Raw genomic sequence first — 22,059 nt, forward strand, 5'->3', positions numbered from 1 at the left:
AAAAGGAAAGGGACCAAAGGGTTATTCAGGGAAAACAGAGGAATTGCAGTGGAGGTTTGATGATATGAAGCAGTCATTGTTGTCTGTGTTTTCAACAGGGTCCGGCTGCAGGTGTTTCAACCCCAGCTCCGATGTTAGCCGATGCTAGCTGGCAGTCCTCCTGCTGTGGATCTTGTCTTCGACTGGATGAAGATTCAGCAGCCTTGAAGTATCCAGTCAATTTAGGGATTTTTTTCAGGATATCTTGGTCACGTTCTTTTAACCTTTGTATTTTGTGCTTTTGTGTTCCACTTTCATACTTTCTTTCCGTCATTCTGCCACTGCGCCGTCTAGCAATACCAAATAACGTAAATGAAAATGATTGACATGAACTGACCAGCAGCAGCTGATTGGATAGATGTGACCCAAGTCACATCTACCCAAATAGATGTGTGTACCCAAAAATAAATTTAAAATAATAATAAAAAATTGTCTGGCCACATGGGGCCCCTAGGCAGCAGCCTATGCAAGCCTGTGCATTACGCTGCACCTGGCTATTTTAATGTAGGCCTACACAGGGCCATGGCTAGCATTGCTAGGCCTCTGTCATGATTGACAAGACGGCGTTTAGCCCTGCCCGAAAGCATCCCCTACTTTGTGTCTATTTTAAAATAGCTTCAATAGGACCATGATTTACAAAATAAACACCATGATAAAAGAAAACTTGAAACTAGTGATTGAGACTATAAACCTGTTATGGTAATGTTTTCTGAAATAATAAATGAAGTAACGTAATTTCCTCATAGACTTCTATGCAATCTGACTTCTTTTTGGAGCCAGTGGAGTCGCCCCCTGTTGGAAATAGATTGCAATTTTAAGGCATGGATGTATTAAGAGGGGAAGTTGCCACTTGTTCTGAAAGGATAGGATAACCAACATGAAAGCAGCGGGACAACTTGGGAAAACATGGCTACCCAAACTGACAGCGCATACAAACATGGAGCAGTACGTCCGGACGTTGTGGAGAACTGAACAGGTAGGCTATAGAAGACCAGTTGGATTATCACTTGTCTTAAACTGTGTGAATCAAATAGCCAATATGTCAAAAACGAAAAACTTCATGTTTGTGTTCACTTGATAAACGTAAGTCCAATATTCACTCTCTCTTTTTGCTCTGGTCTCCACTAAACCTCTAAGAAGTTAGCCAGCTAACTTTAGTTGCTAACTGTGACCTGCCTGCTGTTTGGTGCTGGGCAGGTTTAGTGTAACGTTAGAGTGACTTTATCAAAGTTGTTTGCAGAAAGCTGCTGTTGGAAACAAGGAATGAACCAAACTGCAAAAGTGCAGTAAAAACACAACTATGGGTTAAATATATGCTAAAGAGCTAAGGTTAGTTTATTGAGTTAATGGATTTTTCATTTCCCTGCTATATATGTGTGCTGTGATACAGAATATTACTGCCACTTCAAAGCAAATACAATATCAAGTCAATACACAAATTCAATACTATTGTCAATGAATGTCTTGTAGAGTAGCATTGTTTTGTCCATTATTGGAGGAAAATGGGCTGTCCCAGTGTTATGCAAAACATATATTAAACATGGTTTCTATCGCACAATCCATGCAGAAAATTCAAGTGATCATGCCATTTACAATAAAATAATAAAAAATACATAAGATAAAATAATTTGGGTAAATCACTTCTGAGAGAAAGCAAAATAAGTCAGTCTCATTTCCATGGTACAACTCCACTCAAACCACTAGATGTCAACGCTTCTCTTTCTGCATGACTGCACTCCGTTTTAATTGAATGACTGATGAACATGTGAGTTCATGCCCCACTTCTCTCTCCCCCCCCCCTCTCTCTACACAGCCCAAATAATAAAATGCTGACTTCTCAAAGTGCTGTCCGTCAGTATGCCTGTCTCAGCATAGCAGCCCTGAAGCCTGACACAGGCTGGGAGAGGGAGAGGGGGGGTAGAGTGAGAGAGAGACAGCGAAAGACAGAAAGAAAGAGGAGGGGGAGAAGAGAAAAAAAGAGAAACGACTTTCTCTGGTTTCTAACTTCAGGCTCTGCCTTGCTGAGGATCTTCAGCACTGCTTGTCTGTGAAGGTAGGTGTGAGGCTGCTTCCTTCTGTCGCTCTGTGTGTGTGTGTGTGTGTGTGTGTGTGTGTGTGTGTTTTTGGAGGGTGGGGGTGGTGGTGGATCCTGCTGGCATGTCGGGGTGACCAACACTTTAATCTTTCTCTATGGGTTGTCTGTTTGGAAGGGTTCCTTTACCTTAAGCAGGACCCTCATGTGTGAGGATTTGTGTCTGAGATGGGACAAAGCTGCAGGATTAATGGGGGGACACGGGTGAATTGTTGTCTGAAAAACGGGCTGAAACTCAACTTGTGTCCCTCTGTGAGAGGCTTCTGCAGAGGGTCAGCCGAAAACTGAAATGCTGTCGCTCAAATTAAGCTATCAATATGGGATGTGGAGGGGTTAAGCCATCCAAATGTTGTTCATCGCTGTGCTGTTAATTCATCACAGGAGATTTTGGAGATGTTGTCTTACTGGGGTGCAGTGTTTGGAAACTGGGAAGGAGGTTTTAGTTTGCCCTCCGCCTACACCTCCTGTCTAGCAAAGATCCAGTAGTGTGTGACAATTATGTATCTGTCACTGGATTAAATTGTCTTTTGTGGGATGATGCCTTAATTGTAGTGAAAGATGAAGTGGGTACATTGCTTAGGCTAGATATGACATAACTGCAGAGTCAAACTCAATTAGTTTTTTTTAATGACATACACCACCAAACTATCTGTTAAAAACTGTTCCACTTGTTGCTAATTTATGCATATATACATCAGTGCTCTGTAGCAGCTTCAAATTGGCTGACTTTGTTTAAAAAAAATACTAAATGAACCTTTAAAACTTCCGCTTTTGGAGCAAACCTATGCAGACAAGTTGTTCTCTGTGCCTGAAAATGGTGCTCCGATTTGGTCTCAAGGAGCAACCCAAGCCGGTTTGGATTCACACGGCTGGAAGTAGCTGACTTGTGAAGCTAAAATTAAGCTGAGGGCAGATTTGGAATGTTACACTTGGGCAGTAAGACGTGAACAAGGCGACCTCCGGATGGTGACAAATCTTCTGAGCTGTCGAAGGCCCTGGGCACTTAAAAAAAAACTTCTGCTACCATTGCACGAAAAATAGACCTCTACCCAGCAAAGACACCAAGATCAACAATTAAACAGTTTATTTTCTGCTCCAGTAAAAACCCACTCTGGACCAGAAACAGAGTGTAAATCATTCTGGAGCATTTAGAAGTGTATAACCTTTGTCACTGTGAAATCCATACCCATGTAATGGTCTATGACGTATAAAACACACAGTAACTCCTCACTGCTGCTTGTCTCAATGCACTACTTTTGACATAGAGCTACTGGAGCTCCTTAATGGCCCAGGACAATAACAAATTGTACAAGCTCATCTGCAGTGAATCAAGTTTTTACAGTGCGAAATGTCAAAAGAAGTGCCTTTTTTCCCATAGACGTCTTCCACCCATCTCTGTCACAGTCTACAAATGACTCCACGAACATTTACTGAATCAGACTGAAGCGCCAGCTGTGAAATCTCTAAATACTCTTAACTGCTGTGACCAAAGTGCCCAGGCACATAACTCAACAGATGGTTGGAGATGAAAGCCAAAAACCGGTTGCAATAATCAGGGCAGTTGGAGCTGCTTTAGATCCTGTTGGAGGAAACAATTGCTCCATGAGATTTCTGACACGTTAGCTGTATTTTGTGATGATGGAGCCCAGTTACACCTTACACAGTTACGTACACTGTTTTGGTTTGAAAATGCACAATATAATGGGTTTCGGACAAGCTAGGGCTGGGCAATAAATCAATATTATATCGCCACTGATATATGAGGCTAGGTATCTTGTTAAATTTTGGATATTGTAATATCGTGATATGACACAAGTGTTGTCTTTTCCTGGTTTTAAAAGCTGCATTACAGTAAAGTGATGTACTTTTCTGAACACACCAGCCCTATTAGCTATTTTATTATTTGCCTTTACCCACTTAGTCATTGTATCCACATTATTGGTGATTCTTTTTCAAAACTCTCATTGTGTTAACATTTTGTGAAAGCACCAGTAGTCACCCCTACAATATCAACGCAATATCGACATCGATGTATTTGGTCAAAGATATTGTGATAATTGATTTTCTCCATATCGCCCAGCTCAAGGACTAGCCTAAGTGTAATGGCGTTTTTCCATGACGTGGTACCTGCTCGACTCGCCTCGACTCTACTTGCCTTCGTTGATTTTCCATTATGAAAAAAGTCCCTGGTACTAGCTAGACAGGCATGTTTTTTTAGGATCACCTCCGTCGAGGTTCCAAGCTAGCTGAGGCGATACCCAAAGGTGACGTGAAAACCACCAGACTACTGGTTGGTCGGAGACTATCGTCACTAATGATTGCGTCATCAATGCTAGCGACAGACGGGGGTGTCCTGAGCAAACCCGCCATTTTTAAATAGTTTAGCCAGTTGTGTTTTTTTTTTTTTTGCTGCCTCTAGCTTCTTTTGAAACTAAATTTGTCTTCTGGCTGTGGCGACAGCCACATGCTGAGAATCAAAAACAACACACGCAAGTTGCTTCTGCTACGACAGCGTTCTAAGGCCATTATAGGAAAAAAAATAATGTTACGGACCCGGCAGAGGGGTAATATTCCGAGAAAAATACCTCGGTCGTAATTTACGGAAAAAGAACTCGGATATTCTCTGACATTAAAGTGGTAAATTTGGAATTGGAATTAACTACTTTTCTGCAACTTTCACACTTTGCAATGTCATCCTGTGGGCCTGATTGGACCCTTTGGCAGGCCAGTTCTGGCCCATATGTTTGACCCCCTGATGTAGAGCAACGAACAAAACCTTTAGGTCGTTATTTTGCTGAATACTGTAGTCCATCTGGCCAAACTTGAGTTTTAGTTCTAGCATTGTTTTGGTTGTAGAGATAAAATAAGTGAGTGGATTATGGATTCATTAGTTGCAGGCAGCCCTTACCCTGGAAATCCAGAGTTCTCGCGAGAACACAATTTTAATTTGCTCAGCGAGTCACTCTGGCACTGAGTAATGATGCTCATTAAAGGACAATTCCGGCGCAAAACAAACCTAAGGGTTAATAACAGATGTGTACCCACTAGATTGTTCTCTGGGACATGTTTTCATGCTAATCAAATGTGTTTGTAGCTTGAAACAAGCTAGCGCAGACTGCTGATTAGCTTACAACGCTAAGTAAAGTAAAAAGTAAAAACAAATCGCTATTCATACCACTAAAAAGGTTCAAAATATCACCACACTTCAACGGTAGCACGTCTAATAGGATCCAGATTCAATTGATCTAGTATTAGGTGGATTTTTTTTTCTAATCTGATGAAATGCTACTGAACTCCAGCCTCAGTTCTAAGTAAGAGTTGGCTCACACACTTTAATTTTGCCCAACTTTGTTTAAAACACTATTTAGTGTTAGCATAAGCCCTAAGGCTTTCTAATATTGGAGGCTTCTCATTAAATGGAGCTGCCTGTTGAATTCTCTATCCCCCGCGTTGTCCCACATAGCTGTAATCATGACATTTATCTCAGGAGAATGCTACAATGATTTACTTACCGTTGTGGTAGTGATGACAAATTGTGTTCTGACTTGCTATATAGAGTTGCACGTAGTTAACATTATAGGAATGTGAAAATGAGATGCTGCATCTCAAGGGCCTATCCTTCCAATAAATTCAAAAAATACATTAAGAACATGTCGTGGTAAAATGTCGCTCCATGAGCTTTTTCTGGCATGGACAGAGGGAACATTAGACCTGTGTCACACACATGAGGGTAAAATCAGACCTGGCACTCTTTCAGATGGGGGTTGAATACTTACAGAGAAGTAGCTGTCATTAACCAATAAAATGTAGATATACATTTATAACCAGGCTAATGTCACGGCTCTCATAAAGATAGCAGCAACTGCAGGTGCAGGGGATGGTTGAGATTTAAACTGGACAAAGAAATGTTAACAGTCAGCTGGCAGCGACAGGTGACCGCCACCACTATGTTGTGGTTCATATAGAAATACTGCTGGGAGTGCTGGTGACAGATGCACATTCACAAACAGTCCAGTCTCTTTCCAGTGGGGTCGGAGGCTTCCTGGCATGTGCAACGTGCCAAATTAAATGAAACAAATGAAAACACAATGTTGGGCCTGGCTATTTATCTGCTTACCGGAGGGCTGTTTTATGTTATCCACCAAAGTCCATGCAGTTTTTTGTCATCCTAACACTTTTATATTTTATTGCTGACAACTAGGGCTGGGTATCGCCAATGATTTCCCGATTCGATTCCGATCACAAGGTCCTGATTCCATTACAGTTCCGATTCGATATCAATTAGGTTAGGGACATTTTAGTGACAGTACTCCCGTCCCATCACGTGGTGCCCTTTATACAGCCATGGTGAAAGGCATATAAAAAGATTGATTTCCGGATTTTATTAATTGATAACTACGGTGGCCGACGGGGCCTGCAACTTAAGAGAACACACGCAAATAGACAAAACACAAGCAAATTAAGAAAATAACTTCATTATTTTGACAACACATGCGCAGCATTCAGCAAATGCGCTGCAAATACACACAACACAACCAAATACATAAACGCACTGCAAATATAGAAACGATGCAAAACGAAAAGCACGTTTTTTTTTTTTTTTGTTGCATTTGTTTTCGGGGTTTGTGAGCTTTTCTTTTTGCATCGTTTCTATATTTGCACGTTTATGTATTTGGTTGTGTTGTGTGTATTTGCAGCGCATTTGCTGAATGCTGCACATGTGTTAATCAATGAAGTAGTTTTGTCTATTTGCGTGTGTTTTCTTAAGTTGCGGGGCGTTCGGCCACCGTAGATAACAGATTACTCAAAAAAAGATCAATTTTAAATGGAGAATCAATTATTTTAAGCCAACCTACCGACAATCAAATTATTAAAAAAAAAGAATAAAAAAAAAAAAAGTATTGATCTAAACTGGATTTGTAGTTCCCTGTGCAATATAAGAAGAGGAAATGTACTGTTATCAGACCCCCAAAACTAAAGTCGGTATGATCTCTTTCTAAAACTGTATATGTCAAAGTATTTTGTTGGTCAGCTCCTTGACTGGCAGGCTGCTGGTACACAGTTGTCTGAGCCCTCACGCTTAGCTCAAGTGTCAGAAAACAGCCATGCATTTAACTCCCCAATAAGCGTGGCTCAAAGGCTTGACTGCAGGCAAATCACATGAGCCTTGTTTGGATGGAGCACTGGGTCACATTCACTCCTTAAATCACAGACCTCTCTCTATGTTCAATGTATTAGAAAGCAAAAAATCTAACACTTAAAGTGCTACAAAGGGCGTTAGGAAAGGTTTATAGTCTCCATTTGAGTCTTACAGTTAATAGATTGGAAATCAGTTGTATTGGAAGCCTAAACGAATCAATTAGAAAGAAATGGTAGCATGATAAGAAACAACAATAAGAAATACAATATTTTCAAATAAATAACATTTGATACAGCAGACCATCGCAGTCTGACTGATTTTTTTTTTTCAGCTCACTTCAATTATACCATCAGATTGATTCTTAGCAATTCTATAATAAAGAAGGTTGTGTGAAGAATATAGAAATCTGCTGTTAAGACTTACAGTACAGATCCACTTTGGCGACACGACTGAAGCGTGGTGTCGCAACGTCATACATCCATGGTTGATGCTCCACGCCCCTGACCGGCAGCTGATTGGATGAACGCGTGACGTGGGTCTGGCTTCTCGAGAATTCTCGAGTGTCATGGTGGCTCGTTGAGAATACGATCTCGTATTTTACGAAAATATACACCGAAACGTGTTTCTGAAAACATTTTAAGCGAGGAAATGGGCCATGCAGTTGCTGAATCGGTCTTCATTTCAGATCGACAAAGGTTGGTTTGAAAGATTTTCGTCTACTTCTACTGGATAGTCGCGTCAAGTTCAACGGATTCATTTGAATAAAGATGGGAATCGGCCAGCTTTTGGACGCGCAGCATCCAATTTTTTTCAAATGCAGCGCCGCCTTCCCGGAATGCTTTGCGTGCACGTTGAAGTCACTTGACGTCACCCATAGGAATAGAGTGGAGCGCGGAGCGACAGAAGCGTCGCACGGACAAATGGATCACCAGCGTTAGAGGCTGTGTTTTAGCTGGAAGGTGGTAGAAGCCAGTAAAACGGTTTTATCGCAGATAACATTTTTATCTGTCTTGGTAGATTTATATTCCACCTGGTCCTTTTGAGCGGCAGCCTCCCTCCCCTCATCCTTTAACTCTCCTCCATCTTCCTCCGCACTCGGCTGTGTGATCCTCTGTTTGTGTCTTTGGCTTTACACATTAGAGCCACACAGCGTCTGCAGGAGCTGCAGGAGCAACAGGTGGTTTTAATCAAGAGAATATTTTTTCTTATTTGAAAAGCCCTATATATGAGGCTAGGTATTGTCTTACATTCTGGATATCGTGATATGACACAACTGTTGTCTTTTCCTGGTTTTAAAGGCTGCATTACAGTAAAGTGATGTCATTTTCTGAACACACCAGACTTACTAGTTTTATTATTTGCCTTTACCCACTTAGTCATTGTATCCACATTATTGGTGATTATTTATCAAAACTCTGATTGTGTTATCATATTGTGAAAGCACCAACTGTCGACCCTACAATATCGACATCGATGTATTTGGTCAAAAATATGGTGATATTAGATTTTGTCCATATCGCCCAGCTCCAACTGTTTGAACTGCATTCGAGCGAATACAGGGTAAAGGAGCCATGACACACTAATTCAGATTTTTCTGGTAATGTGACCTAAGATGTTAATCAGGAAAGTGAAAGGAAAAAGTTGACTCCTTTATTATTATTATTATTATTATTATTATTATTATTATTATTATTATATTTTATATTAAGTTGGACTGATTTGACATATTTTGTTATATATTATACTATTTTATCACATCTATGTCACTTTTGCCTTGTCATGGTTTTGTAACATATATAGTTTTTAACTTTGAACTGTTTTTATCTTTTATATACCTCCTTATTTTTTACTGTCTCTATTTAGCTCTACTTGTTCCTGTCCTTGTGCTGAATCTTACCTTATATAAATCAAAACAAAACACCAATTCACATCCCAATTGAGTCTTAGCTATGCTGTCAAAGCCTCATATGAGCTGTATTTGGTGTTAGTTTGTCTTGCCAATAATGTGCTTTAGATGTGTATACAAAATAATAATTTAAAAGGTTAGTTCAAGGAGAACTGACCCTTTTTTAAAGACCTGTCTCAGGGAAGATCTAAAACACACACACACACACACACACACACACACACACACACACACACACAAAATAATATAGTGTAATCTGATCAGTGAGTCCAACCAAACAGGCGTTACCTTGAGAAGGTTATGCTCACATAGTTTGTGTGTCACTAGAGCAAAGAGTTCTATTTCCATGGCGACCATGCTTCTGTACTGTTGTCTAGGAAACCCGATAATTTGACCGTGGTTCGCCCTTTGACGACATTGTACAGGAAGTTGATCCGTAGACACACAAAGTTACACAAACACATTGTTTTGATGTAGTGCTACATTACATGCAGTTCCATTTATACTATTATTTCAAAAGAATTGACACGCCCCCTGGCAGTAATTAGACTATTTGTAGCCTATACTGTATTAGCAGGGCAGTTTCAAAAAGGGAACACAAAGTATGCAACATAGGAATATATCATTTCAAGAGAAAAAGTAGACAATAAAGCAGTACTCGGGTGGAAATTCACCTATAGGCAAATTTATTTTTATTATATTGAACAGCAGCAGAGAGAGAGGTTGTAGCCCTGATTAACATTATAGTATTAGTATTAGTTTGAACAAAACATGTCAAACCAAACACCTGACTCACATAGGGTGAGCTAAGTCTTGATGCTGTCATATCGAGTATTTGTCCATATATACAATAACTTTACCGTGCAGGATCATTGGAATAGCACGGAGTATATTCTGTTGCACTTAGAGATGTTCCGATACCGATACCAGTATCAGTATCGGCTCCGATACTGCCTAAAACGCTGGTATTGGTATCGGGAAGTACTGGAGTTTATGCACCGATCCGATACCACGCAATAAAGCCCTAAAGAAAAAATACGTTAAAGTAGTTTATTTATGTTCTTTTTCCGTTATAACTGACTGTCAAACTGCATAATAAAAGAAAGTTCTGTGGCATTCATGTTTCACAAAGAGTTTAACCTGAGCCAGACGGGACAACAAAGATAGAAATAATATCACATCCATACAGGGATAGTAGTATACAGTTCTTAAAACATAATAAAATATATGACACACTGGTATCGGATCGGTACTCAGTATCGGCCGATACGCAAGTTCAGGTATCGGAATCGGTATCGGGAAGCAAAAAATGGTATCGGACCATCTCTAGTTGCATTGTATATTTAGATTTTTTCCTTCCAACTGGAATTAAATTGCATTTTGTGTTGCTGCTATAGACTAAATGACATGTCCTGTCGTCGCATTTGAGGAAGGAAAAAAATCTGTAACCAAAGGAAATATCTATTTAGTAGTTTTGTTTTCATTTCAGCGCCCCCTGTCTGTGCATTAAATGCGTCAGAAAGCTGACGTGGCTTTGTCTAATCTTGACATCATCAAATCATTTTATTTTAAAGTGTGTTTGCATCAAGCCGTCACCTTTTTATCATTGGCTGACCAATGGCCAGAGACACAACACATAAAGACTCACTGGTTTACAAGTGCAACCCACATTACTTTACTAGATCTTCTGGACTCGTCTTGTGTTGCCCTTGACTACCACGAGCTACTCAACAAACATCCACTGGAGAAGTGCACTGCTTCCACCAGTTTGCAGGCTAGTTAGCTATAGAGCTGTAGCACTTAGAACCCCTTAGAAAACCTACCAGCAAATGTTATTATAGGTCGGTTTGTGTTCAAATTTGTTTATTAGGATAAACCCCTTGAGATGTATCATCTTGTTTTTCGAGGGGGTCAACATATATCACAATCATAACATAACAACCGAATGACAGGAACAAAAATTAAAATAGAAATAAAAATAGAAATGCAATTATCAATACGTCAACGTGCATACAACAGGCAAAAAACAAAAAACAAACCAAAAAACGCATGCATAAATGCGTCAAAACATTACAACCGCTAGGTGGCCAAAATGGCCAATAATAAATAAATGGTAGAATGTGAGTTGATCACCAACTACAATTGGGTATGAACATTAGATAATAACAGTAGTTATAGGGAATGACGGCCTCAGCGATAACAATGACAGTCCATCTTAAAGTGAGAAGCCGTGACATTCTTAAACATACCAAATATTGAAATTGATCTTATCAACAGGTAAATTATTCCAATCTGCTGGAACGTAAAAGCTCTTTTGTTTGTTGGTTTAGATGCTACATGTTGTTGTTTCTTTAACATCACTGCAAACAAAGCGGCTGTCTGTCCTTGGCTTGTAAGCTACAGCGTGTTTACATTGTGTGTCTACCCCTGAGGCTAACATGTCACTCACACACGTACATGGGTATTCCCTCTATTTCTGATATGTATCTCCAAAGACCTTTTTTTCTTCCTGTCAATAATACCAAATATTAACAATAAATCATTTAAAAATCTTAAATGGATGACTGATTGTGATTGCAGTTGGACCCAAACATTACAGTATTTAGGACAGCAGTGTATTACTATTTCTTTTCTGTATTACTTCAACTTAAGATTTCCCAGGCTTTATATCTTGTGTTGAGGGTAACAGACTTTTATGTAGTTGGAGAAAAGTTGATGTAATTCCCACTGGTAAAAGTGCAAGTTGATAATGGCCTGTGTAAGTAAATTAGGGCTGTCCCTAACGAATATTTTTTCGATTAGTGGATTAATCTAACGATTAATTTGCATATTATTCTAAAGACTTTTGAACTGAACTTTGGAGAATCAGTATTTTTACTAAAGTACTTGACATAAAACTTAAAATGGCTACGACATGGATTTATTTCATCACTGGAGTAATATGCAGTTAAGATTATCGCTGGCAAATGTACTGTATTTTTGCATCAGTGTGGGGCAAGGAAAATAAATTAAACGCAGGGCTCCAGCCTACGTAAATGGCCTGAAGTTTATACTTGCGCTGGTGTGTGCGTCAATCTCTTTAATAGCAGGGGTGTCAGGGTGTGTGTGTGTGTGTGTGTGTGTGTGTGTGTGTGTGTGTGTGTGTGTGTGTGTGTGGTAGAGCGAGTGTGAGAGTGACGGTGATTAGCTTCGGAACGTGTGACGACTCTAGAGACATAGTGGGAGAAACAAAGTGTCTCCCCTGTTCTTTCTGACCACGGTGGAAAATCTGTGGCTAGAAAAAAATAACCCTTGCCTTGATTTCATGTTGTTTACTGAGAAGGAGAACCAAGAAATGAGTCGGGGAGGGAGAATGCAACGCTGCCAAGTCACGGCCCAGCGACATGCGTCGCCGCGACATGCGTCGCCGCGACATGTAGTTACATTTTCCGAGAGGTGCACGTCAGGCTACGGCGTAGGTTCCGTGTCTCCACGTACCTACATACGTAGCCACGGCGTTGATTTAACACAGAATATAAATCGTGCTTTAGATGACTGTTGGCAATGTTTTTTAGCTGCAGCGTCTTCAGGCGAATCCATGCTTACGGGCGCTGCCATCTTCCTCTATTCCAACGCACCTTATTTTTGTAATCGATGACGTTGATTACATCGATGAATCATCCCAGCCCTAAACTAAATATCCCTTTTTAAGTAATCTCTAAACACAAATGTGATTATATACTCGTGCAGAAAGCTGCCAACGGTAAGACATGAACTCTTGTTGCCATCACAGATCACAGATGTTATTGGTTCCCGACATTATACATGCAGACTGGCTGAATGAAACCACATTCTGTGACCTGAGCTGTGATGGGTGTTCTTCTCTGGCCAAGTTGGGATGAAAACTGGACTGAAAATGAAAAGACTGGACCTGAGAAACCTGATAGCTGCATTACTCATACTTTTGACCTAGAGTGATCGTTGTGGGACTGGGGATTGTGTGTCCCAGTTTGAGGGCCCTGTTGTGTAGTTTGAACTTGCTGCTCTTTGCTGTAACAGACTCGGTTTGCCGTAATGTGTTGGTGCTAGGGCTGCACGCTATGGGCAAAATATCGAATTACGATTATTTTGACTGATATTGTGATTGCGATATGATTCAAGATATTGGAGGGAATGATCATTTCTGTATCATTATTCTCATTTTCATTGAAAAATGATATATATAATTGATTATAGTGTGGTTTTTGGGGGGCTGTGTACCAAATAGAGCTGCAACAATTCCAAATTTTTACTGTACAATTAATTGTCTCAGAAATAATTGTGATTAACAATATAATTGTCTCTTTCAGTCCAATATCTTTATGTATTTATTTTTCAGACAAAGTAAACTTTTGAATGAATCCCAGGATACATCTTTTGGTTATATCACTGTTGACCCAGATAATGTAATAACACAAGTAAACCACGCCTCTTTATTATCATAAAACATTGTATTTTTTTCTTAAATTAACATAAAACTGATAATTACCATCAACATCATCGTCATAGCCCTTAGGACCTTAGCTAATGTTGGCAGTTAATTGCAGTTAAATAAAGAAACGGTGATTCTTACATTTTTTTTACGGTTCGACAATTATGCAATAATTGTTACAGGCCTAGTACCAAACAAATATTTTTTCTTTAGTCTGTAGGATAGGATTTGTAAACTGGGACGTCTCTGCAGCACCACAATACTTAATTCAGAATGGTCTGACAACATATTTTGCCTTTTAAAGCTTTAGTGCGTAACTTTTTGATCTTAATAAACGCCCGTTTCATTCAAGCCATTGCCAAATGAGTTGCCACAAAGCTAATTCCACACAACTCTCTCTGTGTTTCTCAGTATGACTATGTGCAGAAGATTGTGTCGTCCGGTGACTTATCCGCGCAGAAGCTCGAGTGAAGATAATGACCTCTTCTGAAGAGTCCGTCACGTTTTTTTTAATCCTCCGTGTCCTCCTTGGCTACTAGCAACTGCTAGAGGAGGGGTGGGGGTAGTGCGCGATCACGTAAGGCTTGTATCATGTGGACGCGCCAACAGTTTTGTTGTCATGACTTAGAATTCCTCATGGGGGCGACAGAAACTACGCACTTTCTATCATATCTTTAACAAATATTGTTTTGGATATTGCACTAGTCCATATTGCGATTTCGATAAAATTGCAATTCATTGTGCAGCCCTAGTTGGTGCCTTTACCTTCATCACAGGCTGCAGATATGTTTCGGGTGTGTCCCCTACTGCATGAACAAGTGTACGTCAATGATAAATAAGGGCTAGCACTTTCCACCCCTCTCCTGTCTCCATTCTGCTATTCTTAGTTGATGTGTGGTGAGCTAAGGGTTTAGAGTTACAAAGACTTTGCTCTCTCTCTCTCTCTCTCTCTCTCTCTCTCTCTCTCTTTCTTTCACTTTCTTCACTTCTCTGCCTCGCTCTACCTCTTCGCCTTTCACACAGCAGGGCATCAGTGTGTGCTTATTCACCTCTTCTGTGTTTTTTTAGGGTGAGAATGAAACTTACATAAGCGTGTGTCCTGGAGGCCGCTGCAGCATATTTATACAGACTCTGCCCCGCTGAGTATTGCAGGTTCATTATTGGAAATGCATCTATTATTATCATCCTCACATTATTGAAGCTCTCTGGAACGGCGCAGCCGATAAGCTCTATGCAGATGATGAAACAGTTTGGCAAGGCCAGTGGTATTCCAGGGGGGGGTCCCCAGGTAAAATAAGGACAGTGATTTCTAATTTTGTCAAATAGTTTGAAAAGCTGAGGGTGCCCTGGTGGAAACACCCACATCCGGCCGCCAAATTCAGTGAAATCCTACAGCTCTTAATGAGCAGAGGACACAAATTTCTAGGGCTGGGACGATATGCTTTTGTCCCTGATTTGATCCTTTTTACGGTACTAATTCAATATGTATTGCGATCTTCATTTATTGAAATTCTAGAAGTATTGCAATTCGATAGTATTGAGTTTTGCGATTGTCTTTGCCTTCTTAAACAAAAGCTGAATTATACACTTTACAATACACAGACAATATATCATGAGAAGATCACAAGTCAGTCAGTCTGACATTTATTTCATTTGTAAAGAAGTACATAGCATGTATTTTCTGCTTTTCGGTCTGTTTTGCTGGATATGTGCATCGGTTTTGTTTCCCACCCCTACTGATTCCCCCCCCCCTCTCTTCCCTTCTCTCCCAGCGCCCAGGGGTGTGCAGTGGTGTGTATGCCTGAGTGTGTGTGTGTGTGAGCCAGAACCTCAGGAGCCATGTCGGACCCCAGGGACATCGACGAGGATGCCATCCTCAAGGGCCTCAGTGCCGAGGAGCTGGATCGGCTGGAGGAGGAGCTGATGGAGATGGACCCCGAGGTATGGGGGAAGCGCGCGATCGGCTTCTGATCCCTTTTCTCCAATGCCACATGGCCTCGGTTGGTCAGATCTAGGGCTACAACTAACCGTTATTTTCATTGTCATCAAACGTCATAAAATGGTGAAAAATGTCAAAATCAGTGTTTCCCAAAGCCCAAGAAGACGTCCGCAAAAGTCTTGTTTTGTCCACAACTCAAAGATATTCAGTTTACTGTCACAGAGGAGTGAAGAAACTAGAAGATATTCATGTATGTATTTATTGGTTTTCAGTTTGCAAATCACATCAAATTATACAGTGTATAACAGTTATATAAAACACAGCAAACATTTTTCACACTGTTCTCCCTCCCATCACCCCAACCCACCCACTGGGTACAAATGTAGAAAAGAAAAACAATTATATATATATATATACTCAGCAAGAAAAGAAACGTCCTCTCACTTTCAACTGCTTTTATTTTCAGCCAACGTAACATGCGTAAAACTTTGTATGAACATAACAAAATTCAACTACTAAGAACTAAACGTTTCACAGACATGCGACTAACAGAAATGGAAAAATGAGTCCCTCAACAAAGGATGGTCAAAATCAAAAGTTGCAGAACGTTACCCTCATGTGTTCCCCTTCCTGCAGGCCCATCCTGAATTCACCCTCCAGCATGATAATGCCACCAGCCATACCGCTCGTTCTGTGCACAATTTCCTGCAAGACAGGAAAGTTAGTGTTCTGCCAATGACCAGTGAAGAGCCCGGATCTCAATCCCATTGAGCACGTCTGGGACCTGTTGGATAGAAGGGTAAGGGCCGAGGACCATGCCCCCCAGAAATGTCCAGGAACTTGCAGGTGCCTTGGTGGAAGAGTGGGGTGACATCTCACAGCAATAACTGGCAAACCTAGTCCAGTCCATGAGGAGGAGATGCTTAATGCAGGTGGTGGCCACACCAGATACTGACTGTGACTTTTGATTTTGACCATCCTTTGTTCAGGGACACATTTTTCTATTTCTGTTAGTCACATGTCTGTGAAACGTTGTTCAGTTTAGTTCTTAGTAGTTGAATTTTTTTATGTTCATAGAAAGTTTTACGCATGTTAAGTTGGCTGAAAATAAAAGCAGTTGAAAGTGAGAAAATGAGATTTCTTTCTTCTTTTCGAGTTTATATACATACATACATACATACATACATACATACATACACACACACACACACACACACACACACACACACACACACATACAGACAGACACATACATATAAAAGTTAAATAAGAGGAAAAAAAGATCAAATTAAATAAATAATTATTATAAAATAAAATAAAGGTTGTTCTCAGATCGATATTCAAGATCATAATGCTACCCTACTCGCTCAGAGCTTAAATATTCACATTTAAGAAGCTGGAATCGGAGGATTTTTGTCCTTTATTTTTTGTTAAAAAATGACTCAAACGGATTAATCGATTATCAAAATAGATGCCGATTAATTTGATAGTTGACAACTAATGGATTCATCTTTGCAGCTCTAGTCAGATCTGGTGCCTGAGGTCCGGCAGGTTTTTGTTCCCCCGGGTGGTTAATCAGTCTGCTCTGTGTCTACGTGGCGCAGCTTGTTAACTCAGCTAAACAACAAAACCTGCAGGATGAAAGGACATCAAAGATGAGAGGTGTGTTCAGTCCCACTTTAATGAAATGCCTCCCCTTCAGCGAGCCCACGCTGTGATTAAGTGTGTTGCATACAAGACGTGAGCAGCAGGAGAACAAGGGCAAAAGATCAATTGAAGTGAAATCAAGCGTCCCCCTCAACCAGTAAAAGCAAGTGTTGCCATAACAAAGTTTTCCAAATTAAAATGATGAAAAGAAAATGCTTCAGGCAGGTGCAGCGACCGGTTGGATTGAGTAGCTCCCAACTCTTCCTTGTACATGATCGCCCACACACTTACTGTACGTGTTTTTCAGTTTTGGCTGACTTTCAAGGCGATCTCACACACACGGACGTCCTTAGTTTACCTTGATTGACAGCTATCGTTCAGGAGGTGTACCGGCCGAAGAACAGTTTTTCTGTCTTTATTAACAATGTAGTTCAAGATAGCATAGCACCTTAAATAAAGAACTGTATAAGTGTCTCTCATCCATTCTGTTGTTGGGATATGTGCGCCCGCAATAGAGCCTTGAGATCCCCTTGAACGTGACCAGTCATAGGAGGGCTAGTGCCTCCTTGGTTTCCGCCCCCAAAATGTCAGAAGTCAGTTTCATTTGAGCGAGCAGAAAGAGTTGACCTGCAAGAGCGTGTATGCCCTCCAGCACTCGCAAAGCAGACACTCGCGTGGTGGCTGCTCTGTGCGCGTGCTGTTTAGTTTGTGCGCGCGGAGTAAAATCTGCACGTGGGAAATGATATAATTTGCTCGTGACCATGTTTTATCGCGCTCGCGAGATATGACATAAACCTGACGGCATAGTATGCCCTCTTTTAAAAAAAAATGGATTATGTAAACCGCTTCGCACTGCAGAACTATGTGAAACAGGTTTCCTTGAATACTCAGACCATAGCTTTAATAGACCAATTACTGAAGTGATGCATCAAGCAAATTAAAGTCACAGTTCGTAATTAGAAAGTTGTACTTACGAAAGAAGATAATACCGTCGCTGTCGGGTAGAAACCTTGTGTCTCCATCTCTCATTGTTGTAATTGTCTTTCCTAAATCAAAGCTATTGGTCAGTCTGTGGGTTCTACAAATATATAAAACGGGTCATTTCGTCTGACTTTGTCTAAAATAAATAGCTCAAGAAAATGTTGTCAAATTAGCCTTTTGTCATTTCCTGAAAAACAATGGTTTTGGACATACAAGGTTTTCACCTGACAGCGACGTAAAAAACAGGCTTCACTGAATACTCAGACTGTAGATATGATAGACCAGTTATAGAAGTGGTGCATTAAGCAAATTAAAGTCAAAGTCAGTAATTAGAAAGATGAAAATGTTGTACATACATTTTGAAAAGAATATATTACAGTTGCTGTGCCAGAAACCTCGTATCTCCATATGTCGGCATTTTAATTCTTAGTCATAAAGCAATGCTATCGGTCAACCTTTACGTCCATCTGTCAGTTTTACAAATATTGAAACATTAAAACAAAAGAAATGTTTTCAAATTAGCCTTTGTCTCAAGTTCCTGAAAAACAATCGTTTTGGACATAAGAGATGGCACAGCGGTTCCCAGACATTTTCACTTAAGGACCCTTAATCTGACACAAATTAGACCACGGACCCCCATTTATTTAGATTTTGTCCCAGGGTCCCCCATCTGATAGGATCTTTGCTTGTAGATGTTTTATTATAGAAAGTGTATGAAACCCATGACTAAAATTGTGTTACGTATGGACGGAATTATAGTGAAAATAAATGATTCTCCTTTTGGGGGGGGGGAACCCCCCTCAAGAAACCTTGAGGGTCCCCGGACCACACTTTGGGAACCCCTGCTGTAGCACATCATTTGATAAGTCTATAGTCTCGCAATGCGAGACCTTCCTCCACAGCGCTGCGGAGGAGGGCCTGGTTAGTCCACACAGCATTCCGGGATGGGAGAAAATATTCTCTGGTTTATTGACATTTCTTTAAACCAATCACAATTGTCTTTGGCGGTACTAAGCGCCGAGCGGAGCCCCGGTGCCACTGCAAAATAGCCTCTGGAAGGAACTTATTTTGGTGGAACATATGTACGTTCAAAAGTTGTTTTAGTCGTGCAACAGAAAACTCAGATTGGACAGATAGTCTAGCTAGCTGTCTGGATTTACCCTGCAGAGATCTGAGGAGCAGTTAACCACAGTCCTCAGAAATCCACCAGATTTCAGAACGCCCCCACAACGAAAGCGGAAGGTAACGGACATCCAGCGGAAAAGAGTGACATCCGGCGAAATTTCCGACGGCAACGAAGCATACCGGAAGTGGAACATCGTGGATATAGACTAATAAGTCTAAAACATGTCGTACTCACTCTGTCCATCCAGGCACTGACAAAACAATGAATCCATTCTCTAGGGCTGAACGATTAATCGTTTTCAAATCAAAACCGCGATTTCAAAGAATGCGATTAGCTAATTGTGAAGACCGCGATTAATCGAATGGGAACTATTTAGTTGAATGTTTGGCGTAACATTTGGTTGAACAGGTTTTATTCCATTGTATTTACTGTTTTTTCATTAAGCTAAATGCTGTAATAATGTTACATATCACAGATTATTTACAGAAATGTCCTATTTTCAGTGGATCTTTCATTTCATAGTTGTTATTACTTTATAGCAGGTGCAATATGTAGCAAAAACAAATCGCAAGTCGAATCGTAGTCGCAATATCTTGCAGGAATCGTTCAGCCCTACCATTCTCTCATGTTCTCTCGTCTTAATGCCACATCAACGTAACATATGCCCTCTTGTTCTCCCAGAATGCCATGCTGCCCGCTGGCTACCGGCAGCGTGACCAGACGAAGAAGAGCCCAACGGGGACGTTCGACCGTGAAGCCCTGCAGCAGCACCTGGAGAAGCAGGCCCTGGAGCACGAGGACAGGGAGGACCTGGTGCCTTTCACCAAGGAGAAGAAAGGTGGGGGGGAGCAGCTGTCACACAAAAACCAAACAACCAAAACTCTATTCTTAATTATCACATACACATGTTTTTATTGGTTTGCACACATTCATAGAAAACAATAATGCATATGAATTTTGTTTATTTTGCAAAATAAAATCAAGACAACAGTAACACAATAAAATAAAATAATATATATTAAAAAAAGATTGTGCAGGTGAGATTAAGAAAACCCCTAGGGGCTTATAGAAGGAATCTCACCTAAGGAAGAGAAGACAGGCTAAAACTCAATTTGGTTAAAATAAAAAAAATTGATAATAACAGAATAAAATATCAAAACTTTTGGTAACAGAAAATGTAGGAGCTGAAGAAGATTTCAAAAGGCTTGTAAATCCTTTCAATACTTGCCAGTCAGGAGGCTAGATATCCACTGAGCACAATGTAGTGAAATTATTTATTTCTGCAGTTTAACCCAACACGCAGCCACCCCATCATTAGAGCTGTAACAATTGCAATTTTTTACTGTACAGTTAATTGTCTCAGAAATAATTGCGATTAACAATCAAATTTTTTCTTTCAGTCAAATTTTAAAAATATTTCTTTGTGTACTACTTTTTTCAAAGTTTTGAATGAATCCGAGATACATATTTTGGTTATATGCCTGTTATGTGAGCCAGATAATGGAATAACACAAGTACACAGCCTCTGGAGTAAACCATGCCTCTTTGTTTTCATGAAACATTGTATTTTTTCTTCTTAAATGAACATATAATTGACAATTACCATCAACAGTCATACCTCTTAGGACCTTAAAGTGCTCATATTATGCTTTTTGGCTTTTCCCCTTTACTTTATTGTGATATATATTTTTTTTGTGCACGTTATAGGTTTACAAAGCGTTAAAGCCCAAAGTCCCCCCCAAAGGGACTTACCATCTCCAACAGAAAACACTGTTCACAAACTGCTCCAAACAGCTCTATTGTAGTCCAGCCTTTACTTCAGAGACAAACGTGGTCACTTTGGAACACATGTTATAATGCTCACCTAGCTGCTAGCATGGCACGCCCTCATACTCTGCTTCTGACTGGCTAGCAGTGCTTACTGTGCATGTGCAACTCCCAACAAAGATGGAATGAGGTGAGATGCCTCACTCTGTAGCTCAAACAGAGAGCTCAACACACAGGGGGAAAAGAGGAGCTGCAGCAATGTGCAGTACAACAAAAATATGGTGTTTTTTGAAAATTAAACCATGTAAATAGCCCGGGAAAAACCCTGACGAACTCCTGGCAAATTTGAGAAAAAAACGAATTGTGATTAGAGAATTATGTAATAATTGTTACAGGCCTAGGCATCATTTCTCATTTTTATGTAACAAGAAGGGTGTGTGTGTGTGTGTGTGTGTGTGTGTGTGTGTGTGTGTGTGTGTGTGTGTGTGTGTGTGTGTGTGTGTGTGTGTATGTGTGTGTGTGTGTATGTGTGTGTGTGTGTGTGTGTGTGTGTGTGTGTGTAGACCTAAATCCCCATGGACTTTTTGTCCTTGTACCTCACAGCTGTACAGGCGTGTGTCTTGCGATGCACCACTGCACAGCAGCCCCGGCTCTTACTTTCAGGTCTGTGTGGGGTTTTTTTGCAGCTCACTGAGTTTCGGGGGCCATTTCCATCATAGTCCCACAGGCTGACATGTCCAGAACCTACACCAGGAAATAATGTGACTGAGAATATTTGGACTGTAGCTCCTGTGCATCTCATCTAATCAACGGAAACCAATAATACAACAGGCATATCTGTCTAAAATGTAGTTTTGGTGTGTTGGGATGTACAGCTGAAATTGTAAAAGCACAAAGAAAAGGATAAGAAGGCACCCTCTAGGCTCCAGTGGAAAAAAGAGAGTTTATTACCGCTGGTCCACAAATCCATGA

General features: G+C 40.5%; 1 protein-coding gene across 2 annotated transcripts in view; it reads left to right on the top strand.

Annotated features, from left to right (window-relative positions):
- The first annotated feature begins 1,881 nt into the window (after positions 1-1,881).
- tmod4 (tropomodulin 4 (muscle)) overlaps positions 1,882-22,059 on the top strand; it is a 33,244-nt gene continuing 13,066 nt past the window's right edge. Inside the window, exons 1-3 of one of the 2 annotated variants that reach the window (XM_078252124.1) lie at positions 1,882-2,092; positions 15,400-15,568; positions 20,002-20,158. In XM_078252124.1, coding sequence (XP_078108250.1) covers positions 15,467-15,568; positions 20,002-20,158 — 259 coding nt within the window. In that variant the 5' untranslated portion in view covers positions 1,882-2,092; positions 15,400-15,466. The remainder of the gene's footprint in view (positions 2,093-15,399; positions 15,569-20,001; positions 20,159-22,059) is intronic. The other variant, XM_078252125.1, reaches the window with a different exon arrangement.

This window comes from Sander vitreus, chromosome 6 (genome assembly GCF_031162955.1).
Source record: "Sander vitreus isolate 19-12246 chromosome 6, sanVit1, whole genome shotgun sequence".
Classification (NCBI taxonomy): domain Eukaryota; kingdom Metazoa; phylum Chordata; class Actinopteri; order Perciformes; family Percidae; genus Sander; species Sander vitreus.